The 20,937-nt window shown below is 43.1% G+C and overlaps 1 protein-coding gene and 1 long non-coding RNA gene across 5 annotated transcripts in view; both read left to right on the forward strand.

Annotated features, from left to right (window-relative positions):
• The window catches only part of SYCP2 (synaptonemal complex protein 2), a 2,783,385-nt gene that overhangs the window by 1,267,431 nt on the left and 1,495,017 nt on the right, over positions 1 to 20,937 (forward strand). For all 4 annotated transcript variants that reach the window (XM_078651823.1, XM_078651822.1, XM_078651824.1 and 1 more), the window contains one exon: positions 4,707 to 4,793. In XM_078651823.1, the coding sequence (XP_078507949.1) occupies positions 4,707 to 4,793 (87 nt within the window). The remainder of the gene's footprint in view (positions 1 to 4,706; positions 4,794 to 20,937) is intronic.
• On the forward strand, positions 19,465 to 20,354 carry LOC144768271 (uncharacterized). Its single transcript, XR_013598513.1, has 5 exons — positions 19,465 to 19,510; positions 19,606 to 19,658; positions 19,753 to 19,831; positions 19,922 to 19,979; positions 20,257 to 20,354. It is a non-coding gene; the product is annotated as an uncharacterized LOC144768271 (long non-coding RNA).

Below are 20,937 nucleotides of genomic sequence, written 5' to 3' on the forward strand. Positions count from 1 at the left end.
CGAAGGTGGAGCAGACTATGTACCACTAATATTTCTTCATTTACTGTTAGCCGGTGGTTCTTGGAAATACACTGTTGGCGAGAACCTTTACTGTAGACACAATGATTCTATATAGCCATACTTATAGTCTGGCTGACATGTCTTAGAGTATTGATTATATAACTCTATCCTTCAAAACAAAGTTAGAGCATTTGTAGATAATTTACTGGATAATATCCAGTATTGCTGCGGTCATCGGTATAGTAAACATACTACCACAAACGGGCAAGTCGATATCATCGTTCAGTTCATATCTTTCAAGGTCCTGTGAGACTTGCAATATAACATAGAATGTCCTGTAATGTAGAGTGCCGTATTTCTAATGCGTTTGTATTTAGCGCAATGTCGAGCGCTCTACTTTTGTGCCTTTGATCATTGGCACAATTAATAACACTGAGTATAATAACACTGAGCATGATAGGGTTCTGATCGGAAGCGTCCTTGTGCTTTCTATCACCCATAAAAACCGATACTAAACGAACTACAAAGATGGAGGAGATGATCTCATTTAGTAGTTCTGGGCCCGAGGTGATGACCCATAGCAACTGCAATGTAACGAACTACAAAGATGGAGTGTATGATGTCATCCAGTAGTTCTAAGCGCGAGTTCTCGCGCGATTTCGAGCACAAAGTAGTGCGCCCCTAAATCCATCAAAAACAGGGTGATTAAACATTGCTCCTGTTTTCAAGTTACTGAAGAAGCAGGGAGATGCCACTGGGGACTCATCAAACCACTCTGGGATCACATAACATATACAATTCAAGACCTTCATTAATAACTGATGCGGAGGGTTACCATACAATCAACCCCGTAGACACTATTAAAGAAGAGACCATCTACAAGTCGGTGCCTCCCCCAAGTCTCAGATGGAAGCTTGAGGTACCGACGGATAGGTGAGTCTACAACAGATCAGACTAATAAGGAGTCTTTTTAATCCCAGTATGTAAATACAGTTATAGAAAATGTTGTTGATTTAGTTTGTAGCTTTTGACTAGTGACACTAGTAACACGTTATATATCTGTATGAGTACAATTTTGTGTTAGATGATAGACCTGGGAGGCTTTGAGGCAGGGCGCACTAAGTTTGAGTGCTAGAGTCTCATTACATGTTGGTCCCTAGATATAAGGGGATTTTTTATACAGGAATCACATTGGGCATATCAATAGGCTGTGTAATCTACGCTTTAGGGTGCTCCATTTCTGTTTCCCTTCTTGTATCTATGTAGCGCGGGGCCTCGTACAACCTGAGCAAGGTCCAGGTGAGGTGAGGTCCTTCTCCCTACCATGGAGGGTGAGCATGAATATATTATATAGTTTTTTCATTTATTTTTGGTGATACCAGGTGTGTGGGTAACTGACACAATCAGTCCATAATTAACGACTATACATTTTCCTCCATAGAATTTGTAATTCCTTATTGACATGGAGGGCTAATGTCTGCGGTTGTTACAGGTTGTACCGTATTCAACCTTTCTAATTTTTTATTTCTCTCACTTTGGTGGTGGTGGTGTTCCTTTTGTTTCGCTACTACTTGTGCAACTATTGAAAGAACAGAGGCCCTGACGAATGCCATGGGATTTTATACCCGATAGGCAGAAACATGTTGGCCCGTTATCAGACAGATATTTGTTTGACTGTCTCTCTTGCACTGTTCTTGGTTTTTAACTAGGAGGTGTGGTTCGTCCGCAGAATAAAGTTATTAGTAGGAGGACACTCCATCCTTTTTTAAAGTCACTATTTCTTTGTTCAACTGCTATTCACTTGACCATCAAGGATCAGCCATCACTGACGGTTCGCGCATGTTGGTGGACCAAATCCGTAACCAGCAGTAGATGGTGCGGTGTTTGCTGTCCCAATGATCAGGGGACCAGACTGACATGCACTTGGGTTTGGCCAAATGATAGGACTGATAACTGAGTCTATTTGATGGAAACCCTTCACTAATTGTTCTGGACTTGTCAGCCATGTATGAATGATCTGCGCTGTGTTGGCTTTTCCTATACACATGGTGTTCACCGTATATTGAATTATGATGTCTTCATGTGATTTATACACCCCGAGATCCTGGTGACTCGGACTGACAGTCCAGCTATATAATTAAGCTGATAGACCCTCTGTGTTTTCTGTGTTATACATATAGAAGTTGCTGGGGATAATAACCAGGTACGGGTCTTTAAACCTTATATCCCTTGGACCCTCCCTGAATCCGTTTTGTTGTTGATTAACTTTCATAGATTCCCAGCATGGGAATCTATGAAAGTTACCAATACTGGGGAACCACAGTTACAGGTAAGTAACTTGTTTTCTTAGTACCAGTGGAACATACAACTGCAACAGTGAGAAAGATGACCAGTTAACCTTTGCACAAGGCCCTCCACTTTGCAGCAGCACAAGTCACATTTTTTTGTAACTTTTGATCCTTTTGCGCTCTAAACAATTTATTGGTTTAAAGCATCAGATTATGCAGCAGATGATGCATTGTGTGGTAAATATGGCAGAGCCGTAATTATGTGGAAACCAATTGCAAACTAGGATATTTTGCCATCCATGTTTGAACAGCTCTTGTGGAAAAAAGGAGGAGAAGTGCAGATGACAGAAACTCTATGGCTGGTTGACAAATGGCTTGCGATTTCACTTTTGAGGATATTTGGTACATTCTGTGATTGGAAAAATATCCCACTTCCTGAATGTATTTTAATGTCAATAACTCATATTAAACCTTAAATAAACATGTGTATCCATTGGTTAAATTAAATAACGTAATAAACTGTAACAGGTTAGTGAAATTAGAAACAAGTACTAAAAATTGGGATATTTAGGTCTTCTGCCACACCTCTGACTCCGCCCACTGACCCAATCCATGGGTTATTACTCTGATTCTCCGCCAACAGTTCCCCTACTTTTCCCCCCCACTTAGAACACTGGTGTCCTTCGGGATCAGGTTTGCACTGTATAGAACTTTATAAATAATATATATATATATATATATATATATATATATATATATATATATATATATATATATATATATATATATATATATATATATATAATATATACATATACATACACACACACTCCTATATGTACACACACACGTTTTGTAGGTAGCTCTACCACTTGTAACTGTGGCCCCTTTAATTTCCCTTCTAGAGATGTCACTGTGCATAACTGACAGGCCCTGCATGCTGTGACATAAATGGTCTACTATACTATCTAATGAATAGGTGTCCAACTCAGCTTAGCAAAGGCCAGATCCATACCAAATTAGCATTAACATATTATAAATGTGAATACAGTTAATCTAAAAAAGAAACCACACACAAATCTATTTAATGAATTTTGAGTGTCCAGAATTTAGTTCTAAGCACATCGAACATTTTGTTTATTTATTTATAAAGTTTTATATATCTCGCGAACTTGATCCCGAGTACAAACATAACAGCTCAATATGGCCTGGGTGCACGAGTGGGAGTGGGCTATGTGATGGAGCATAGAGAGATGGGGGGAGTGCATGCAGTGATCATGTGCGGGAAGAATGGCCAGTGCCCATGACGGTGGTGGTCGAGACAAGAGTCAGGTGGGGAGTCTGGAGGGAATTGGATCAAGTGTTGAACATCTAGCAGATCATTTATACACCTAGTATCAGTTATTATTCTTGTATATGATCATTATTTTTGGTTTGGTTATTATTCCTGTACATGATTATTGAATTTTGCTCCCCTTAAGTCATTATGCTCCATCGTCTAGCACATTCTTCGTCCACCGAGGTGTATAAATGATCTGTTAGGTTTCAACATTTGATTCAATGCCTTTTCGACTCCCCATTTGACTCTTGTTTCGATTGTTGTTTTGGGTACTGGCTATTATTCCTGTATATGATTATTGTATGCACTCCCCTTATCTCTCTATGCTCCATCGCATAGCCCATTCCTACTCGTGCACTCAGGTTATATTGAGCTGTTATGTTTTAACTAGTTGATTCAATGCCCATTAGATTCCCCATATTAGACTAATGTTCTGATTTGTTACATTTGCCTCAAATTGTAAAGCGCTCCGATATCCTTCGGGATCAAGTTTGCGCTATATAAAACTTAATAAATAAATAAAACTTTATAAATCTGCTTGCTTTTTTAATGCCTATTTCTATGTACAGTTTGTTAGAGACAATTTGTTTGTACTTGCTATGCGGTCACACACATAGGTAATGCTTATCTCAACCAGATTTAAAACCAATCCAGGAACAAATTACTGCTGTAGTAATATTTCGCCCTACTTTTAAATATAACATCGTTCCCCTTATGCTATACTGTGACTCTTGGTTCGGCTATAAATGGAAGACACAGAAGAGGGAAAAGCAGGTCTAGGGGTGTGTGTGTGGTTCACTTGGCAGAATCTCCACATTCGTTGCCCGGCATATATAACAGAATTGGTGCACAGAGGATCGCTTCATTGTGACACCCGGTATTAGCCTGTTCCATTCGGTGGAAAACAGGCCTCCACATCAAACCCATTTCACGCCTTACAGATCCCAAATGCAAAACACCACTATCTGCAAGTCCATTCAATGTTATCATTTTATCAACATTATGTTAACATAATTCTTGCAATGTATATAAGAAATATTTCAGTTTTTTTCATGAACTGTTACTTGTATATTTTTCAGTACAGACACCCTACCAAGGACCTCAGTATTCGGGATAATAAACTCCTTTTTCAAAGGTCTGGAAGTCACGATTCTCGTTTTCAGAAGGTATGTATTAAAATATAAAGTAAGACCAAAATTAAGAAATCTTCACCAGGATCTGAACTACCTTTGTTATGTGACCCGACCAACTAAATCTATGCTTTAACTGTGTACGACCTTTGACCAACTGCTGTAATTGTCTCATGTGGTAACTACTGGTGCAAATGTTTGAGTTTTAATTACTATATTGGAACTCACTGTAATCTATGTATCCTGCTACTGTTGTAAATCGCTCTGATGCTTCCGGTCATGTCCGTGCTATTTAAAATGGCAAAAATAAAAAATAAGACAATACATATATTTGTGCTACGTTACATCTCTGAAAAAAATATTGATTCTCGCTAATTGCAGTATAAAAGAGTACTTATATTGTGAAAAGGTAACCTTTCTGGGCAGGCGCTTGACAACTGTTCACATGATGGGGGGGGGGTTTAGTTGAGGGGGGGGTCTTGGAGAATAAGAGTTGATGACACTGGTTTGCTTCTTAAATTAATTTTGGGACATGGACCACGGTGGAAACCCTTAGGATTAAAATCCGACAAGGTAGCATGCATATTATTGGGAACATGCTCTTAATGGCTGGGTCATTACACCTACGTGGAAGTTATACAGTTAACTCAATTTGGTATTTACGAAGCTTCAGTGATCCTTAATGTATGACTACGGGCCTCTGCATACTGATTCTGTAAAGCGGTTTCAAATGTCAATTAATGTATTAAAAAAAAGCTGTTCACACATGATCCCAATAACGAAATATTACGCCTAATTGTTTTTGTAAAGTATTCTGATTGCATGGCGCCCATGCTTCACTTAATAATTCTTTCTTTAAATTATCGCGATTATTTTTTATCTACTTCTAGGGGAGGTTCTCTCACATCGTTCTGGTCCTTTATTTACCTGCATTTATACATTGTCTTCTACTTCATTACTTGTTGAGAGAGGGGTGGAAAGTGAAACGTAGTCTCTACTAAATAAGTGGAAGGCTAGTTGTTCACATCGGTGGTTACTAATATGTACTTGACAATCCATGTGCCAAGTATTGCGTCTTATCCCTGTGTCACTTAATTAAAAAAAAGTAAGTATTTGGAATTTGATTCTCAGGAGGTGGGTAGTTGAGCAGTTAAAAGCTATTATTAAAGGTCTGCCAAAACGTTGGGATTTCCGTCTGTAGCTTCTGTTATCCTCCACCCTACTATGCGGGTTCGGGTGGTGTATGACCAGAGACCGAGCTTGTTCTTTCTCTAGTATGAGGTCAGTAAGCAGTGCGAATGCTGCAAGAAGTGGTGGCGAAGCTCCTGCCTACTTAAGGGTGAACTGCAGTGCTATCTTGAGGACGTTTGAGACCATAAGGGCTGTCAGGTGAGTTGGATACATGTGGTATGCTGTCTGTAGGCATTGTTTAAGGACTGGAGTTTGTTTTATTTTTTTGGCAGGTAGTTAAACTATAAACTATTTGTTCTCCGCAACTAGTTACTTTTATACATTAGGTTGATTTTTGGATAGTGCCTTCTGAGGGTGGACAATCTCCTTCTGAGGGTGGAGCATCTGGCTTGGTCAGCCCATGGTAGAAAAGCACAGCAAGGGACAAACATTGGCAAAGCCAATACGCCTGGCGTTGGCCACCAGCCTTTTGTTTTATCATGGTTTTTGCCAAGCTTTATTATTTGGGAACCTGTTGGGACTAAATGCAAAATGTTTTATTTTTTTGTTTAAGCTCAAATTACCATAATACTGTCTGGCACTGAATGAACAAATGAAAGAATACCAGCATAACTGTTATACACATAATTTTAGTAAACCAGAAGGTCTTGGCGGACACAGATTTTAAAAAAAGCCTATCGATCTGGCAGTACTAGTTTCTTGTCTTTATGAAAGAAGGTATTAAAGCCAAAAGGCAAGAAAGAACAAGCATTAGCATAGCCAATAGGTCTCGCCTTTGGGACCTTATAAGTGTTTAGCAATGCAACAGCTGATTTTGTTGTACCAACGATATTGTTCTGGATAACTAAACACTTATAAGGTCCCAAAGGTGATACCTTTTGACTATGCCAATGCTTGTTTAACCACCACCAGGCGCGCAATGCCCATAAGGCTCAAAGGGCTAAGTGCTTATGCCCCCTTTGCAGGTTTTCAAAACATATAAATAAAAGGCAGTGCCATTTACAATGCCAATACCTCAAACTTGCAAATGCGAGACCAATTGCATTGCAAATGCTTGTTAAGAGTAGTATGGAGGTTGGTCGAATGCAAGAATCTAACAGATGCTTGAAGGTTTACACCTTCAAGCACCTGTACGTGAAGAAATGCTGGCGGCTGGTTCCCATAGTATTTTCCAAGAAGTGAAGGGTGCAGTATCCAGGTGCCAGCTCCATTTTAGAAGTTTCATAAGTAATCAGAGAGTTAAGTATATTGTCATTTTGAACATTTCAGTAATCCGTTATATAAATCACCTCAGAGGTAGAAAATAAAAGATGCTAATGTAGATGGCCATGGATTTTTGGTAAACTATTGAGCAAATTTGTTTAAAAATCTGAATTATATCCACGTTTTTTTTTATATTTTCAGGCTGCAATGACATATTGATGCAGGATTTGCCCCAATACATAGCCCTGGATGTGTTGGAAAAAAAACTAGTATCAGTATCAAGTTGGCTTTATTTCGATATAATACATATCTTAAAAAGCAGTGAATACAATTAAAAACAATAAAAGGAACCAACACATAGAAAAATAGTCATACATTTCATACTACTATTGGCGCCAATAAATTAGATAAGAGCAGTTTAAAAATACAGATTAAACAAGATACAAAAGCCTAGTTGATCTAATACGCCAGGCCCAGCCTAAACACTTTGCTAAGCCACATGCAAACAGGGGCCGTGGGTCGATTTTCAAAATTCGCAGGGCCTCCTTATAATGTCTGGTCCCAAGTTCTCTACACAGTGGCTTTAACCATCTGCAGCGGGGAGCTTCATAGGCCGCACATTCAAACAACAGATGAGGGACTGACTCTATCCTATTCTCACAGAATGGACAGAAAGAAGTTGTCTGTGCCGGGACCTTCCACCTAGAGGTCAGTTCACCAACGGGGAGTAGACCTATCCTAAATTTAAAATATAGGGCCCTTTCCATTTGATTTGAGATAACGTCCAAATATGGCTCACAGAAAAACACATCCTTTACCAAGAGGAAGTCCATGGTGGTCCTGCACAAATTGGCATTACTGTTTCTGCCATCAGCTACCCAGTTCCAGTATAACTTCTTCAGGACTGACTTTGGGGGGGCAGTTCTGGTAAGCCAAGCGTCGCCAAGGCCAAGATTAACAAGAAGACGCTTGACTTCTCTCAACCAACAGATCTTAGTCCAACCAGGCAACCCCAACACCTCTCTTAGGCCATCCGCATAGCTAGACATTTCTGGAACTCTCCAGATTCGTGCCCACAAGAGAAGGGGACGGAGCCTAGCCTGGTCACTAATTGGCCTAGTACCCATATCTAAGAGCAGTGGGAGAGTTGGGGTACTGTAGGGGAGTCCCATTAGGTCCTTATGGAATTTGCTTTCTGAGCGGGATAGCTGATCCACATTTTGTACCCCCCAGAGTTCGGCCCCATAAAGTGCTGCACTAACACACCTTGCCCTGTAGATGTCTAATACAGGTGCAACAGGTTTGAGGGATGAGGCACGTTGTTCCTTAAGAAGGGCCCCCACCACCCTCTTGTGGGTCAGCAGCATCTTTTGGTTGTGACATTTCCAACTCATGGAGTCACAGAGGCGAATACCGAGGTAATCGAACTCCGTAACCCTCTCGAGGGAGACTGAGTCTAAAATTGGTGGTTTAACTGTCTTCTTCGGGGGGTTTAGGACCAGGTACTTCGTCTTCTCTGTATTAATAACTAAGCCCCTTGCATCACAGAAGGACTTAAAACTAGTTAGAAGACTCTGCAGGCCTACCGGGGTTTTCGAGATCAGGAGGGTATCATCTACAAATAGGAGGGTAGGTATTCTTCTTCCAGCCAGGGATGGTGCATCTGTAGGGTGTTGTAGCAGATGCTCCACCACTTCTTTGACATACAATGAAAACAGAGTGGGGGCTAGAACACATCCCTGGCGGACACCCCTATTTACAGGTATTCGTGAGGTTTTTTGCCCCTGGTTACCCCACCTGATCTGCGCGAAATAATCAGCATGCAATTTAATCAGCATAATTAATAGATAAGGCGGGATTCCGAGCTCATCGAGCACACTCCAGAGTTGGCCACGTGGGACCAGGTCAAAGGCAGTCCGTAGATCTATAAATGCCAAATACAGACTGCCTTTGCTCAGTACAACCACTTTCCAATAGAGCATCATGAGCCGGAAAGATTGCTCTATTGTCCCCATACCTGATCTAAAACCGGCCTGAAAATCAGAAAGAATACCCTTTTCCTCAACCCACTGCAAGACCCTTTCTAAGACGACTTTTCATGCCACCTTCTGCGAGGAATCTAGGAGACTTATGGGGCGATAGTTGGCTGGGTCGTCCCGACTCCCTTTCTTAAAGATAGGGACGACCTCCGCTCCCTTCCATGAGTCCGAGATAACTGCCCCCACAAAACTAGCATTCAGCAAGGAAGCAATTAATTTCCCCCACTCCTCCGGGTTGATACATAGCAGGTCCCCTGGGAGGCCATCCAGGCCAGCTGCCTTATTGGGGACAAGACACTTAATCGCCCCCACAACTTCCTTAGTTGTAAACAAGAGCTCATCATTAAGCTCGATACAATCCAAGGGATTCCGTTCCGGCGGGATAGCGCTATTGCCCGGGACCAATGTATAGAGCTGGGAAAATGGTCAAACCACGCACCCTCCGGAATATTACATGTTATCATGGAATCCGCTGGTTTATTCCTGACTCTTATTAGGTCCCAGAAACCCTTTGCGTCCTTTCTTAGGCTTGCCACCTTCAGGTCACACCAAAACTGGTTCTCCCACTCGGCCTTTGCCTTAGTTATCGCCTTCCTGTAATTACCCCTTGCCGTACTAATCAAGCCTCCATCCTTGGCTTTCACTGCCTTTATTAGTTCCCTTTTGGCATCTCGACATGCTGGTGAAATCCAGCCAACATTGCCCTTATTACCGCCTCTCATGTTACCCCTTTTTCCTGCACTGCGAACTAGAAACAATTCACCCAGGGCGCTCGTAGTTTGGGCAAACAGTGCGGATACTTCGTGCGCACTGATAGAAGGGGAGTCTAAGTGGGGCATAATATTAGCCATTATAGTTTTTACTTCCAGGATCTTACCCTCATTGCCAATAATGTTCTTCCATTTCAGTCGCCTACCACAATTTGAGGGGCATACTTCGTGTGTTACTTTCCACACGTGAGGGATTGAGGATTGGGGACTTCCCATCCACAAGGGGGACAAAGACAGGGACAAAGGATTGTGGTCGCTGTCAATGGATGGCAAGACCACCATATCTATCAGGTAGGCACACAATTGATAGTTCAGCAGAATATAATCAATCCGTGAGGAATGACCTACTCTGTTGAACGTATGGGCCCCCAATTGGTCTGAGTTAGATCTGCCATTTGTTGCTCTAAGACCATATTCCAAGCAGAGGGCATTGAGATCAATGACAATTTGGGTCCACCTTCTAATTGGGGTGATTGATAGGGGTGGGATACCTCTCCTTTCATCATCATCATATGTGCCTAGCACATCCTCCACAGCGAGGGGTTCAAATGTGGAATTGAAATCCCCAGCTAATATGACAAAGGAATCAGCGCTGACAGTTCTGAGTTCCTCATCAATGCCAGTAGCAGACAATGTGGACGTACCGCCCCTTGCGCCCCTGACATAGATATTAAAAATTTCGAGCGCTCTCCCTCCAGATGGCCCTCTCACAGTTAGCCTCTCCAGGTCAGGTGACTTGGTGACTGTACATTTAATAGAGCACCCCAGGGAAATGGATGCCCAGATTAGTAGACCGCCCGAAGGGCGTCCCTTCCCTCCAGGAGATTGTACGGCAGGGACAAAGTAGGTGGAGTAACCCACCTTATGTCGTGGTTCCAGGCACCAGGTTTCCTGGAACAAGCAAATCCCGAATGATTCAATAAATGAATTCCAATCTGGTATGCCTATGTTCCGTGCGAGGCCCGCTATATTCCAACTCTCCACCTTCAGGGGCACAAAAAGGCAAAGCTCTCGCAACCACAATTTAGTATAATCAAAGACAGAATGTCTAAACAAGGTAGGTAACAGTTCCGTAATAAGCAACAGCAAATCCGTGTGTCTTTATGTCTTGTCCTTCAGGGGCACACAACCAGTCCCTCCCCTCCCTACCGCTACTTCACTTACAAAGGGGGGATTCGCAGTAGCAAGAGCCACCTCTGCGATGGACTGCGCCACAGAGACCGATGGTGGGTTCTCCCCCTCAGGCGCCTCCTGAGTGGTCAGATCCGACGCAATGTCTTCAGAGCAGGCTGCGGGTGTGTGCCCCCTGGAGATGGTTGGTAAGGAAAGGATGCTAGTAGGCGGTCTCACCTGTTCCTCTCTCTGCATTAAACTGCTACTTAGCATGTCCCCATGCTTCTCCCGTATTGGGCAGATAGCATGTCAATAGCCATGCCAGAACCGACCATGTGGCTGGCATGGGGTATTGTAGAGTAAGCTAAATTGAGAGAGACTTCCGCGAGTTTGCCTGCCACCCCGGTCCTCCCACACAGGGGTTCCAACTGAACTCACTTGTAAATTTGGGGGGTTAAAATAGCTAAGATCACGAATGCCAATTGTGCCAATAGTGCCTATCCAGCCAACTCTTCTTACGTGAATGACCCGTCCCTCCCAGGAATTTGGCATGGGTCTGTTTTCTTTAAGCCAGAATAGGGTCTTATTATACAAATCAACAAATGTCTCATGCTTACCTGGACTAAGTACAGGCACCCCGGTCAATACTACCACAAAAGGCTGGCAGTCAGGGGGTAGGTTAGCATTAGGGGTCCTTCTGGCCTTGTGACCCTCACCTGACTGCACTGCATGGGCCTTTGCGGGTTTATCTATTTTTTGAGTTACATTCTCGGGTGCAATAGAGGGTACTGGAGTGGCGGCTGAAGTTTTAGGGTTTGCACGACCAGGAGTGGCAGCAACTCTAGGTTGTGCCTTCTTTTTGTCTGAAATATTATTGTTAGCCTTAGGAATCTTTTGTTTCTCTGCTGGCTTAGTTAGTGATGTCCCAGGTTTCCTGACTACCCCTGTAAGAGTAACAGCAGGGAGCAATGTAAGATCATTCACCACAGGCACAGCTGGTGTGGGGCTTATTGTCGTAGTTAAGCCTTGTGGGACTATAGGGATCTCCCTACTAACTGAATTTCCCCCCCAGCCCATCCTCCCTAATTCTTAACTGTAGTTTAATAAATGATTTTAGGGAGAAAAAATTATCTAAAGTTGTCTGTTCCAGTTTATCCACCTGATCTGATAACACTTGAATTCTATCTAGCACCGGGAGCAGCAAAGATTTCATCATTTTCTCCATGTTCACGACTAAGAGAGAGTCTGGGGGTTGAGGCCCTGCAGGATCGCTAGTCTGTTCTTACAGACATTATCCACTGGCCTGCCAGGTGGGCACTCCCCCTTCTCTCCCTGTAACGAGCTAGTATCCAACCCCCCTGCCTTGAGCAGGCCCCCCTTCCTAGTGCCAAACCTCCGGGGTACCTTATGTGCTTTATCCAATCTGCCTTTTCGTGGGCTAAGTAGTCTTTTCCTTTTGGTGGGAGCTGGGTGAATTTCCGCTTGCACCACAAGGGGCGACAGAGGGGTCAACACCGGGTGAATGACAGAATTAGTCAAGGGTAGGGTAGGGGTGGCTATCTCGCTAACCATTAAGTCTGGGGCAGCGTTATTTTCAACATGGGGTACAGTGGCTGTCAAAATTTCCAACCCATCTATGCTAGTTCTCAGAACGGCTACCCGTGGGTGGTCCAAGGGCAAATGGTCGGGGGCCAATGGATCAAGCAGTCGCACTGGGGAGGGCACCAAAGCTATCGAGCCCAACGATGACCGCCTGTCACCAAAGTGATCTTGAGAGAGGCGCTGCTCCGCCATAGCAAATTCCTTGTCAATAGCAGTGGCCACACGGGTGATGAACCGGTCCATGGTGCCAACCATGGCCCCCTCTTCTCTCCTCAGGCTTTTGCCTGAGCGAGTTGCCATAGCTATAACAGGACCAACCCAGATGAAAATACAATACCCTTGGCGATAACCTTAGTCCTACAAGAAATAGTCACTTAAGGTACCTGACAACAGGAATCAATATTAGGGGGGTGGCCCTGCCCGGCCTCCTCCTGCCTCGGACGGCCACAGACGGCCCGCCCTTTGCTCGGGCTTCGCTCGGCGTCCTGCTTGCGTCCCGCAAGACGGTGGGCAAGCTGTTAAAATAAGGGGCGTTGCAGGCAGGGGGCGTGGCTATCAGGGGGCGCGTCCGCGATGTTCCAGGGTGTGCAGGGACTCCTGGGAAACAGAGTCCCTGCCGCGCACCACCCCCGAGGCTGCTGCCGTGATCCCACTCTCTCCTCAAGGTCCACAGGGAAAGCCTGCCACCTCCGTCCTTGATCCTCCGTGCGAAGCAGCACCCGCGAAGCGGGTGCGGCAAGCTGCAGCGTCCACAAAAGTCCAAAGGCAAGGGCAAGATCTGCAACCCGGCGTCCCGGTGTAGCAAGAAGGTAAACTAGTATGAATGCACAGAGAGACCAAATAGATACTCGTCTTCAAACAATCAAACACTTATTTGTAGAAAAAAACGTAACACAGAGGTGTGCCAATGCCCTGGCAGTGAAAGGGTTACCCTTCCCTAGTTAAAGGATGGAGGTGTGGTGGACCTTGATGGAAGGCATTTATGATATTGTTGGCTTCCAAGAAGAAACCCACTTAAAGGAAAGATGTAACCCGTTTTAAGCATAGGCATTATCATTTGGAGTTTTACGTCTCTACCAATAACAAACACAGATTGCTCTTTTCTTTCATACATTATTGCAATTGAAGCCCCAGTGAACCAAAAGAGATACTTTCTGTGCAATCCCCAGTATCAGGCAGTGTTGCATTTTACATGCCTCAGTTCCACAGCACATAGCAGTTTCATGTATCTGGAAGACATATCTTCACACCAAGTGCCCAGCAAAAGAAGTTTCAACTCCATTCAAAAGCGATTTTAGAAATCAGCACAAAACAACGCCTGACCTCATCCCAGAAAGGATGCACACAGTAATAAGAGCTTAAGCATATGAGAGAAGGATTCCATAGTCCGCACTCCCTGACACTGAGATTGATATCGAAACAGGCCCTCTCAACTTTATGCATGCGTGTCTTCATGTAATTCTATGTAATTTCTTGGTTTGGATTAACTTGAATCCCACTTGTGAGAAAAGTGAATTATTAGTTGGAATGGTCGAGAGACCTCACCAAGTAATGACATTAATCTGTGTCAGTTTCAGTTACATTCCTTCACCTTAAACCTTGGCTCAGTCCTGGATATCTGTGACGCGGAGCAGTCATTTAAATCAAAGCTAACAAGTGTAAAGTATTTATCAGTACCTAAATAGTCAATAAGTTAGAAGAATGACACAATATTAATCCAACACTAAGTTATGATAACAGCATATATTTTTATCTTTAAATAGACTCCAAAATGACAAAACTCTGTTGAAAACAACTGGATTTATGATTTTTGCAATATTTCCATAAATCACTGTTTTTTAGTCTAAAAGTTTTTAAAAGTTGGTAAATCACTGTGTTGTTACTCTTAGTGGTAGTCTGTGTGTTTTGAACACGAGGGTCAGGGGCAAAGTAAAATTTTCAGGATGACCATGATGGGTGCTGGGGTCTGATGCGGCTGTTGCGTTGGCCCGGATTATTCTTTCGTTTCTTGTCGATGGTGAGGTTGGCGTAGTCCTCTGCATTTTAGGCTACTCACGAACCAGCAAGTAATAGTAGTCTATGGTCCTCTGACATTTGGCTAAAAAATTGTTATCCCTTATCTTTGGCTTTATGCTAGCAAGTTGCAGCTTTCGGGATGAAAGAGTACACTCTAGCGCAGGGTCTCCAACCAGTAGCTCGTGAGCTACTGTAGCTTTTGTGCTAACTCTGAGTAGCTCACCTGTGTTTCATCCCAGCTTATTAAATTAGAAAGATTTTGCTTGGTTGAATTAATATACATAAAAAGAAATTGAAATTATACTGCACTAATAATATTAGTAGCTGTTAATGTGTTTTATTGAACATAAGTAGCTCTCAATACAGAAAAGGTTGGAGACCCCTGTCTGGTTCAAGGACCTGGGGGGTATCACTTAGGGGCTAGGACTCGATCTCACGGGCTAGCCCAGCAGAGTTCAGGCCAATACCTGTGTCAACTGGTCACCTGGGCATGATGCAGATGCATGTTTCTTGTAGCTTTTGTGTCCCTGAAGCTTAACAGGAAGCTAGGCAAGTTGCTCTTGGGGTCCACTCGCTGGTCCTTGGAACAGTTTGGGCCAGGTCGGGCCATTGGTGTCTCTCGCCATAGGTTGAAGATCAGGAGCAGCCCTCCCCCGTCTAGGGTCCTGTCTTGGTGAAGCTGCTGCAGTCTGTCTTGGTATAGCTTTTCCTTCTGATGTGCACTGGTTCAGCAGGTGAAGTCCTTCTTCCGTTACTTCTGAGTTCGACAATGTTCTGGGAGAGGACCCAGGAGTCCCATTGTTATGCCAATTTAGAGCTTGTGGTTGAGGAGGACTCACTAGTAAATGGTGCAGTAATTCTCATGGGCAACCATACCCACTTTAACATAATTTCCTGTGGGGTTGGCACTAAATAATCCCACAGTGCATCTCTCTGCCCAAATCCAAAACTTCAGAACTATTCTTTCCTGGGTCATAGCTAGGGCCACACCCATATCATGGGTGGAGTACAATGCGCCACTCCTCCAGGAAAATCATTTCCTCAATGATTTTGGCCCCTCTTGAGAAAGCCTGTCTACCTACACAAAGGAAGGGGCAGGTTATTGTGTGAATCACATTAGCCCGTCAAGGGCAGTAGCCTCTGTGAAGCCAGGTGATTTGTGGCCACAGCCCTACATCCATCCTGTTAGAGAAGTACACACCTCCAACCATTATCAGACATTTTGTTCCCTGCTACTGAGAAGCTGGCTGTCTCAGATGACAGCTGTAGTCAATCAGAAATGGCTACTAGAAATTTGAGGCAAGAAAGTGGTGAATTTCTAAAGTCCCCTTTGCATTAAAAGTTACTTTAAATCAGACCTGAGCATTAAGACAGGTTTTGTGTAATTATTCATTTGATCCTTTGAAGTCCTACATTCAATAACCCCAAATGGAAGTTAGCACTCAGTACTTGGTGTAGGAGAGTAGGGGATGGCTGAGTATATGGAGACGGCTTCCAAAAACCTTGAGGCCAGCCAAGAACTTCAGAAAGCTTCGCATGACCAAAAGGCTGTGCTGACTGTGTACCAGCCAGGACAGAAAGTATGGGTGTTGGAGCCAGTGGCCCCAGCAGCACTCCAGGACAAATGGTCTGGACCCCATACAACAGTTGAACAGAAGGGAGATGTCACCTACTTGGTGGACCTTGGGACTCCCAGAAGCCCCCACAGGGTGCTTCATGTCAACAGACTAAAAGCATTTGTCGACAGGGCAGACATGGGCTTGCTCATGGCTACAGATGAGGGGCAGGAGGAAGAGAGTGACCCTCTCCCAGACCTGCTTACTCAGAACCCTGATGATGGGTCAGTAGATGGTGTTGTCTTTGCTGACAGCCTCTCTGAACATTAGCAACAGGACTGCAGACAAGTTCTTCAGTCCTTCAGACATCTGTTTTCCCTGACCCCAAGTCAGACAAGCTGGTGCACCCATGAGGTGAAAATTATTGCAAGGGTGGGTCTGCACACCAAATCTCTACTTAGTAATCAATATTATATTGAACTAAAAAACTCTATTATATGGGTTTTTTGCGTACATACATATGATGAGGGTACGTGCCCTGTGCCCTCGAGATTATGAACATTAGAAAAAGGAGCCTAAGGGAAGCCCTAAGCTACATGTAGCACAGCTATGGGCTGAAGACCTCTACAAAATTATCCACATTTTTTACTGTGTAATAGATAGCTTCCAAAAAATTGGTTAGTGTCCCTCAATTGGAGGGAGAGTTCATAATTGTTTTAGAATGTTTCACGTAAACATTCAGGCAGATTTAGATTATTATCGGATTGAGCAGCACAGGATATCTGCATATACTCTTGGAAGTCTGTTGTCTACCTTCACGTAGATAGTCCTCTGTCTATTGCTTTGAACACCTTTCTGGATATAAACAGGTCCCGTGAATCCGCTCGGATCACGTGACTCACATTGAAACGCGATCCAGAGGAACAAGGCGCCGCAGGTTGTTTATGACAAACTCAGTAATTCGAACGGGAAATTCTACTTTGCACTATTGACGTAGTAGCGTTATACACCTCCATAGCACACAATGAGGTGTTGGAAGCAGTGGAGTGGCGGTTGCTACAGTCAGATATTGGCCAAGAAAAGAGTACCTTTCTTCTTGAATTATTGCACTTTGCGCTGTACCACAGTTATTTTACCTGGCAAGGAGACTTCTATATTCAGCGTACAGGAACCTCAATGGGATTTCCTGGAGCTCCCTCCTATGCAAATACCTTTATGTCACATTTTGAAGAACAATTCATACTATCTAACCCACAATGGCAAGACAATGCAGCTTTGTTTATACGTTACATAGATGACATTCTAGTTATCTGGACAGGTTCCAGAGAGTCATTGGAAGAGAGCATCAGAGAACTGAACAATTGTAATCCTAGGATTCAATTCACCTTTGAAATCAACACTCATAGTATCCATTTTTGGATATAGAAATCAAAAAAACAAATTCAGGCCTAGAGAAATTGGTATACAAAAAATCGACTGACTTCAACAATGCCTTGCTTTTCTCTAGCGCGCATCCATATTCCTTAAAAAAAACGTCTGCCTATTTCTCAAATGATGTGGATCAAAAGAATCACTTCCAATTCAGACACGTGTCAGGGATTAATGGAACAACAAGTGATTGATTACAAGGATCGCGGATAACCGGAAACTACACTCAAGGAAGCTGCACACACAGTTTCTCTCAAACACCGTGATGAACTTTTAAAACATAAGGTGAAAACACCTATGAATTGTTGAATTTGTTATTAAACATTCAGTACAGGCTTCAAAAATCAAGTTAATAATAAGAGACCGTTGGGAACTGATAGAAAATAAACCGGATTTTAAGCAAGTATTTCACGGCACACCACTCTTTACGCATACAAGGTCAAAAAACCTACGAGAATTATTGAAACCTACTAAGACAAACGCTAGTGTTAAACACAAGGGTATGATGAAATGTTATAACTGCGGGCAATGTGGTAATGTCATCACAGGCAACAAGTTCACACATCCCCACACAGGCAAAATAATTGAATTGCGACACACATCAGATTGCTCCACAGAGGAGTAATCTATGCCATTAAGTGCCCATGCGGGCTAGTATACGTGGGCCGCACGAGTCGAAAAATCAAGACTCGCATTGCGGAATATAAGAGCCGCATTCGCAACAAAAATACAAATTCATCACTTGCCAAACACTGGGTTGAAGCATCACACACTATTCCCCAACTACGCTACTCAATTTTAGAATGTATTCAATCTCGAGCAGGTATAGACATGAGCACAGTCCTGGCACGTAGGGAAACCCATTGGATTAAAATCCTTGGAACGGTCATTCCAGGAGGTCTTAACGACCATTACGAATTATTATGTTTCTTGTGAACGACTTCAGGTTGACAATAAGATTGTGAGGAAGCGCACTGTCTTTATATCCCTTCCTTTTGCTTTTTCTTTTCCCTTCTCCATTCACGTCTGTGACTGCACTTATTGTACACAGCAATTTCGATTTAGGGTCTGCATGCTAGCTTCATTGTCTCATGTAATTACAGCTATTTTCCATCATTCAAACATTCATTATCAGCCGCGGGCCGTGGAGGGAGTTACGGTGGGGAGGGGGAGGGGCAGGGTGGAGGGACCTAAAAACTGGCATATGGATAATTGCAGGTAAGTACACAATTTAATTAATAAAACGAAATTCATAGCGCGCACAGCATCGCATTTTGCGATGCAGTGCGCGCTACGACATTCGTTTTAATAATTAAATTTTGTACTTACCTGCAATTATCCATATGCCAGTTTTTAGGTCCCTCCACCTTGCCCCTCCCCCTCCCCGCCTCACTGCCCCACCATAACTCCCTCCACGGCCCGCGGCTGTTCATTATTCTAATAAGCTTTGGATTTCTTTTTGACATATTTTCAGCATTGATAGAGAGAAGGGAATTTTCTGAACCTTCCTGTGGAGGTTTTTTACTTGTTCCAATTGAATTTACGTTCATATTCAGTAATTTTTATTCTTTGGACATAATCTCTTTATAATTGTTTTAGAATGTTTCATGTAAACATTCAGGCAGATTTAGATTATTATCGGATTGAGCAGCACAGGAAATCTGGATATACTCGTGGAAGTCTGTTGTCTACCTTCACGTAGACAGTCCTCTGTCTATTGCTTTGAACACCTTTCCGGATATAAACAGGTCCCGTGAATCCGCTCGGATCACGTGACTCACATTGAAATGCGATCCAGAGGAACAAGGCGCCGCAGGTTGTTTATGACAAACTCGGTGAGTAATTCGAATGGGAATACACCCGCTAGGTTGGTAGAATGTATCATGCCACAATACAATTTCTAACCACATCCTCGTGACTCTTTTTCTAGTGTAACCAACACAACAGATTGCGGTCACCATGTGTCAGTATTGACCTTACCCGGTAAGATTCTTTTGTCTTTTTTCGTGGACGAGTTTGCATTTCCATGACTAAAAATTTGGTAGGAGGACATTTACATGTCCGTTTATTATTTTAGGGAGGAACTTTTTAACCCGATTTCAGGATAGTTTCACCGCAACATTTTGCAGACTTCAGACCTTTTGGTCGCCTGTCTGGTAAGCACGTCTTTAGCATGTTCTAACGACTTCCAGCCTGTTCAACTTATGACAAGCAAGCCCTCACTAGCTTTAACACTTTCCTTACAGAACGCTGTATCTACTGATGTTTCGCATGACTTCCATGCCTAAATTCTGACTCGCGGAGGTCAGTTCCCTTGAAGTAATATCGCATGTGTAAGGTTGGATTGCACATTGTGTATAACACAACGAAACCATCACAATTTTTCTCTTTTTTCATTACACATCCCCTCACTCTGCACGGGTGCTGTTTTTCTCGTCCTCTATTCACTTTTTATTGACTTACTATATAAAATTTTTCCGACAGTGCAATTCCCCAGTAACTTCCTATCAATGTCACATATATGAAACTGTGTATGTAAATACATTTGTAATTATGACATCGCTGTTGTTTTGTGTTATAGATCCAGAGTGAAACCATTGAAGAACGCCTTTAACCTTGTACATTGAATATCATTTTTGAACTGTGTTATATATCCCCTGATGAAGGGTTCCGTTGGAACCCGAAATGCATTGGGAACTTTTAAGTTGTTATTCCTTATAACCAATGGTGAATGTGATTACAACATTTCTATGTTGATACATAGGTTTATGAAAAATCTATAGTACATGTGGTACATATAAATTTATGAATGTCTTTTGAAGTATATGTCTTTATTGCAGTATAACAGTGTTTGAGACAAAAATAATAATTTTTTTGAACTCTCCCTCCAATTGAGGGATACTAACGAATTTTTTGGAAGCTATCTATTACACAGTAAAAAATGTGGATAATTTTGTAGAGGCGTTCAGCCCATAGCTGTGCTACATGTAGCTTAGGGCTTCCCTTAGGCTCCTTTTTCTAATAGCACCCATGAGGTGGACACTGGTGACAGTCTGCCTGTCAAGAGTAAAATCTACAGGCAACCTGATCATGTCAGGGACTGCATTAGGACAGAGGTCCAAAAGATGTTGGAGCTGGGAGTTATTGAGCCCTCAGAGAGCCCTTGGGCCAGTCCAGTAGTCCTGGTGCCAAAACCTCACACCCAAGATGGTAAGAGAGACATTAGGTTTTGTGTGGACTACAGAGGTCTCAATGCTGTCAC

This window comes from Lissotriton helveticus, chromosome 7, assembly GCF_964261635.1.
Source record: "Lissotriton helveticus chromosome 7, aLisHel1.1, whole genome shotgun sequence".
Taxonomy (NCBI): domain Eukaryota; kingdom Metazoa; phylum Chordata; class Amphibia; order Caudata; family Salamandridae; genus Lissotriton; species Lissotriton helveticus.